The sequence below is a fragment of the Salmo salar genome, chromosome 18 (assembly GCF_965601325.2).
Source record: "Salmo salar chromosome 18, fSalSal1, whole genome shotgun sequence".
In the NCBI taxonomy this organism is placed as follows: Eukaryota; Metazoa; Chordata; class Actinopteri; order Salmoniformes; family Salmonidae; genus Salmo; species Salmo salar.
Genome location: NC_138308.1, coordinates 84,246,371 through 84,253,151, shown reverse-complemented (window position 1 = coordinate 84,253,151; position 6,781 = coordinate 84,246,371). Strand labels below are relative to the sequence as shown.

The 6,781-nt window shown below is 43.5% G+C and overlaps 1 protein-coding gene across 1 annotated transcript; it reads right to left on the bottom strand.

The window, feature by feature from the left end:
* Positions 1-555: 555 nt before the first annotated feature.
* Positions 556-6,151, bottom strand: LOC106578013 (leukotriene B4 receptor 1). Its single transcript, XM_014156541.3, has 4 exons — positions 5,923-6,151; positions 3,647-4,209; positions 2,135-2,411; positions 556-1,174 (listed from the first exon to the last, which is right to left on the bottom strand). The coding sequence occupies exons 2-4, from the start codon at positions 4,156-4,158 to the stop codon at positions 761-763; spliced, it is 1,203 nt and encodes a 400-aa protein (XP_014012016.1). The 5' UTR covers positions 4,159-4,209; positions 5,923-6,151; the 3' UTR covers positions 556-760.
* Positions 6,152-6,781: the final 630 nt, after the last annotated feature.

The window sequence follows — 6,781 nt, the reverse complement described above, 5'->3', positions numbered from 1 at the left end:
TAAAAGTTGTATTTTTTTGTGATCCAATACGTAATACAGTACACTTATCATCATTTGGTTGTGATCCCAGAGTTTTGCATTGTCAAGAATAATTTTTATCTCCTGTGGTATGGGTGGTCTTGCCTTGCAGTTAGGGCCACGAACTCTAGCACACAGATATTGTTAGGGTGTCGACAGAGGCATAAGATCAAATCTGTTTCATTATCTTACTACAGTATGTGGGGTTTTTTTACTGCCCGTTTTATGACATCGTTGATAGCAAAAAGTTATCCAATTCCACCAAATTGTTGTTTGTCACACTACGTTAGGTTAACTAGAAGTCACTGAATGTAATGCTTTGTGTGTGTTTAAAGTCTTTGAATAATGGTGCAACTTAAACTGGCTACCCAGAACATTTTCTTATAGTTAACCACAATTACATTAGTGAGGTCGTCATGGAAATGTGAGTTTCCAAACACCGCTCCAGTCACTGACGTCATTTGGCTGGACCTCGCATGTCAGTGTCTAGAACCGTTCCTTCCCCTCTTCCTTGAAGAAATCGCTAATCTGACGCGATTTGTCAACATGTGAAAACTTTATTAACTAATGGTATAATATTTTAATTCAGAAATTGCATGAAGGCAGCCTCACAGACACACTTGCTATGAAGCACATATATCACAAATCTGTTCATGAAATACATTCAATACAAATAATAATCTAGGAGTAATACAGTAGGCTGCAAAAAGTTTAAAAAAAATAAAAAAATAAAAAAGTAACACTACTCTGACTGATCAGTGGATGTCAAAGTCTTGAGCTCCTGCTTGGAGTTAACCTTGACCTCAACTCCACGCAGCTCCACTCCACTATCCCCACCCCCATCCTTTTCCTTCCCCAACCACCCCAGCTTGAGTGTCAGCGAGCGCAAGGCGGAGCTCTCGTCCGGGGCTGTGGAACCACTCCGGCTGGACCTCGTGCTGCGGGAGAAGGAGGCGGAGGTACCTCCCTCGGAGTTGGTGCCCTCGAACAGCTTGGCCATGAAGCTGAGGCCGGCCTGGCGGATGTGGGAGCTGCCGGCGAACACGTACAGCACAGGGTTCACACTGCTGCTCAGGAAGGCGAACGCCGTGACGTTGGGACGGGCCGATACAGCAGCATTGGTGAGAGTGGCGTTGCCACCCAGCAGACCAATCACCTGTGAGAGAGAGAAGGGAGGAGGGGGGAGAGAGAGTGTTGGGGGTTAGAGAGGGAAAGAAAGAGAAAGAGAGAGAGAGAGAAAGAGAGGGACGGAGAAAGAGAAGGGAGAGAGAGACAGAGAGAGACAGTGAGAGAAAGAGAGAGACAGAGAAAGAGGTGAGTGAGAGAGAGAGAGAGAAAGAAAAGGAGAGAGGAGGAAAAATGTAAAGAGAATGAGGTGAAGAGTTGAGAGGAGACAGATAAACATCAGAGAGACTGATAGGGATTCTACCTATTATTCTACCTATTATTATTATTATTATAATACCTATTATTATTATTATTCTATCTAGTATTCTACCTATTATTATTATTATTATTATTATTATTACACTGTCATAGGCGTCGTAAGGATTGGACCAAGGCGCAGCGGGTAAAGTGCTCATCTTCTTAATTTATTAGAAATAACACTTAAACAAAAGAAACAAACGACGAAACAGTCCCATAAGGCAACACAGACTATACAGGAAATAACCACCCACAAAACACAAGTGAAACAAACCTCAACTAAATATGGCCTCCAATTAGAGACAATGACAACCAGCTGCCTCTAATTGGAGGTCCTACCGAAAACCCAACATAGAAATAGAAAACTAGATTTAAAAATAGAAATAGAAAACATAGAACCTAAACCAAAAACACCAAAACACACAAAACAAACACCCCCTGCCACGCCCTGACCAAACTACAATGACAAATAACCCCTTTTACTGGTCAGGACGTGACATACACCTATTATTCTACCCATTATTATAATCCTACCCATTATTATTATTCCTATTATTATCTCTATTATCATTATTCTACCTATTATTATTATTCTACATATTATTAGTATTATTATTATTCTACCTGCACGACACAATGAACTGCTACATAACACATAGCACCTTTCAAATACATTGATGAACTCACGTACCTGTAAGATGTTGACCAGGTGGTAGGGCAGCCAGAAGAGAGCGAAGGCGCCGATGATGAGGAGGATGAGACGGTTTCCTCGTCCCTTGCGCTGGAACATGGCACTGCGTAGCCGGCAGATGACGGAGGTGTAGCAGACGATGATGAAAGTGAAGGGGAGGAAGAAGCCCAGGACGGTCTCGAATAGGTACTGGAACACCTGGTGACCTACACTGCCCCAATGGTACGGCATGCAGATGTTCATAGAGATGTTCTTGTGCAGGAAGGGCTTCAGGTTACTGGGTAGAGAGAGAGTGAGGGAGAGGGAGGGATAGAGGGAGAGCAAGAGGGAGAGTAGGAGACAGGGGGGAGAGAGAGGGTGGGGTAGAGTGATTGTTTGATTGAGACAATGGGAGCGTTCCAGATTGTTTTCATTGTACTTGTGCTGGGCAGGTTATATGGAAAGTGTTTTACAGGAACCACAAAAAAGATGACCTGGAACACAACCATTGAAACAGAGTAACGCAGAAAAGTTTAGGATTTGTATTCATTAATGATATTGTTGTTTAGAAAATCTTTTGACATTTATAGATCAGGCATGTTCAAATCACCCTCATGAACATGTACACACTTATTCAAACAGACACAACAATACAGACTGTTGGGCAAGGCTGAAAGGAATGCCAAAGTCTTAGATTCTTAGACTATGTAAACCTAGGACATTTTTTGTTAGTGTGAGAGTATTTGAATTTGATCTCTCTCTCTCTCTCTCTCTCTCTCTCTCTCTCTCTCTCTCTCTCTCTCTCTCTCTCTCTCTCTCTCTCTCTCTCTCTCTCTCTCTCTCTCTCTCTCTCTCTCTCTCTCTCTGTCTCTCTCTGTCTCTCTCTCTCTGTCTCTCTCTCTCTCTCTCTCTCTCTCTCACCTCTCGTGCCTCTGTAACCACACCAGTCACAGAAACATGGTGGTCAGAGAACAAATTCACACAGACATACTTATCAGTGGAGGCTACAGAGGGGAGGACAGCTAATAATAATGGCTGAAATGGAGTGAATGGAATGGTACCAAATACATGGTTTTCATGTGTTTGATACCATTCCAGTCCAGCCATGATCTGCCATTCCAGCCATTATTACGAGCTGTCCTCCCCTCACTGAAACTTACGTATGTTGCATCAACATCCTGTAAACGTTTGGACTCTATTTCAGTTCTTCTTTTACAGAATAGACAGCACACAGACGTATTATACTTTGTAATATACTTATATATACCATACACTGAGTATACAAACACTAAGAACACCTGCTCTTTCCATGACATAGACTGACCAGGTTACTCCAGGTGAAAGCTATGATTCCTTATTGATGTCACTTGTTAAACCCACTTCAATCAGTGTAAATCACACACACACACACACACACACACACACACACACACACACACACACACACACACACACACACACACACACACACACACACACACACACACACACACACACACACACACACACACACACACACACATATAGCCCCACCTGCGATAGAAGGGCATGGGCAGAGCTAAGATGAATGCCAGCACCCAGATACCCAGCAGAACAGCCATCAGGGTTGTCTTGGTCCTCATCCTCTGTGACAGGAAGGGCCTCGCCACGGCCAGCCAGCGATCCATGCTCATCAAGCAGATCAGGTAGATGGAGACGTTCATGTTGACGCAGCACAGGTAGTGTACCGTCTTACAGGCCACCGCCCCGAACTCCCAGCCTCGCCTGCCTGCCAGGAAGTGCAGGAAGAGCGGGGCGCTTAGCAGCACCAGGGCGTCGGCCGCGGCGAGGTTTAAGACGAGCAGGCACGTGACAGAGCGATGCCTCACGCGGCACAGCACCGACCACACCACGAACAGGTTGCCTGGGAAACCAAAGACAAAGGCCAGGACCAGAATGGAGATACCGATCTGGTGTGAGATGGAGAGAGGAGGGGAGGAGGAGACAAGAGAAGGGGTGGAGGGGAGCAGGGGGGGAGCGGCAGAGATGGAGAGGTCTGACGCCATTTTCGAAGGGAACTGAAGAATCTGGTGTTTCTGGACCCGTGGGATAATCCACTGTAGGATAGGATAGAAATATAATTAGAACACACAGTATGAGATATAACAATGGGAAGCACACAGAGAGATGAGAGACACACAGTATGAGATATAACAATGGGAAGCACACAGAGAGATGAGAGACACACAGTATGAGATATAACAATGGGAAGCACACAGAGAGATGAGAGACACACAGTATGAGATATAACAATGGGAAGCACACAGAGAGATGAGAGACACACAGTATGAGATATAACAATGGGAAGCACACAGAGAGATGAGAGACACACAGGATGAGATATAACAATGGGAAGCACACAGAGAGATGAGAGACACACAGTATGAGATATAACAATGGGAAGCACACAGAGAGATGAGAGACACACAGGATAGGATATAACAATGGGAAGCACACAGAGAGATGAGAGACACACAGTATGAGATATAACAATGGGAAGCACACAGAGAGATGAGAGACACACAGTATGAGATATAACAATGGGAAGCACACAGAGAGATGAGAGACACACAGGATGAGATATAACAATGGGAAGCACACAGAGAGATGAGAGACACACAGGATGAGATATAACAATGGGAAGCACACAGAGAGATGAGAGACACACAGTATGAGATATAACAATGGGAAGCACACAGAGAGATGAGAGACACACAGTATGAGATATAACAATGGGAAGCACACAGAGAGATGAGAGACACACAGTATGAGATATAACAATGGGAAGCACACAGAGAGATGAGAGACACACAGTATGAGATATAACAATGGGAAGCACACAGAGAGATGAGAGACACACAGTATGAGATATAACAATGGGAAGCACACAGAGAGATGAGAGACACACAGGATGAGATATAACAATGGGAAGCACACAGAGAGATGAGAGACACAGTATGAGATATAACAATGGGAAGCACACAGAGAGATGAGAGACACACAGTATGAGATATAACAATGGGAAGCACACAGAGAGATGAGAGACACACAGTATGAGATATAACAATGGGAAGCACACAGAGAGATGAGAGACACACAGTATGAGATATAACAATGGGAAGCACACAGAGAGATGAGAGACACACAGTATGAGATATAACAATGGGAAGCACACAGAGAGATGAGAGACACACAGTATGAGATATAACAATGGGAAGCACACAGAGAGATGAGAGACACACAGTATGAGATGAGGATATCACATAATCGCTGAGAAGAGAATCTATCATTCAATCAAATGTATTCATCCATCCCTTTTTACATCAACATACAGTTGTCACAAGTGCTTTATGGTAAACTGGCCTAGACTCCGAAGACCAAGCAGAAGCTGTGGTGGAGGAAAACTCCATAGAAGGAAGGGGGCAGAAGATAGGACAAAGGCCAACTGGGTCCTTGTGGCTGTAATTCCATTAGGCACAAATAGACATGCAAAGATCATGTACTTATCTTGGACAAGCAAAGTCATACTGTACCCCCCCCCCACACACACACACATACACATCATCAAATACAGTCATACACACACACACACACACAGCATTGCATACAGTCATATATACATGTACAAGTAATCACATAATCACTCATGCAACATTATATTTACAAACAAGGGACAGTAAAGCACACATCCTCTCCGAAACATTTCATTCCAGCCAGTGTATACAATGTTAGTATCACTTAAAAATAGCTTTATACTTCACATCACTGACCTTTATGAGATGGATTTATTCTCCTTTTAACCTGGATCTTCTCAAATCCACAAGAAGTGCTTTTGTTAGCTATTTTGTCTGTCTGCCTGTCTGTCTGTCTGTCTTACTGCCTGTCTCTCTGTTTATCTGACTGTATGTCTGTCTGACTGACCTCTTGTCCGTCCGGCCGTCTACACAGGACTCAGTCCTTTTTCTCTCCTCTTTCTCTCCTCTTTCTTGTTCCTCTTCTGTCAGTCTGAAAACACAAAATACATGCTATCACCACAAGTCAGGAAGGAAGTCTGTGATCATCACATTTGACTGTGTACTTCCTACCATTACACATCCACCTAAACTCTCTCTATATATTACTGCATCCACCCAAACTCTCTCTATATATGACTCCATCCACCCTAACTCTCTCTATATATTACTGCATCCACCCTAACTCTCTCTATATAAGACTGTGTCCACCCAAGTCTGCCTAGCCTGTCTGCCTTACTGCTTGCTCTCTTTGGGCCCGATTCAGACTAAAGATAAGTACACTTAGCATGTACTTAAGTCAATAAAACATGGACTTAAGTCAACCTTTTTTACATAAGCCCATGTTATGTCCACAAATAAAATTGTAAAAACAATTCTGCATCACTGTGTAATCTTTCTGACGATCCTTTCCATTTCCCGTGTGAGCTGAATCGTAGATAACCTCCAGCCCTCACATGATAGCTTTAAGGAAGAATTAATGTGTTTGGTTGTGATCAAAAATCACAGTTTACAAATGCACTATATGATGTTTACTACACTGGGTATACCGAACATTAGGAACACCTTCCTAATATTAGGTTGCCCCACCCCCTTTTGCCCTCAGAACAGCCTCAAT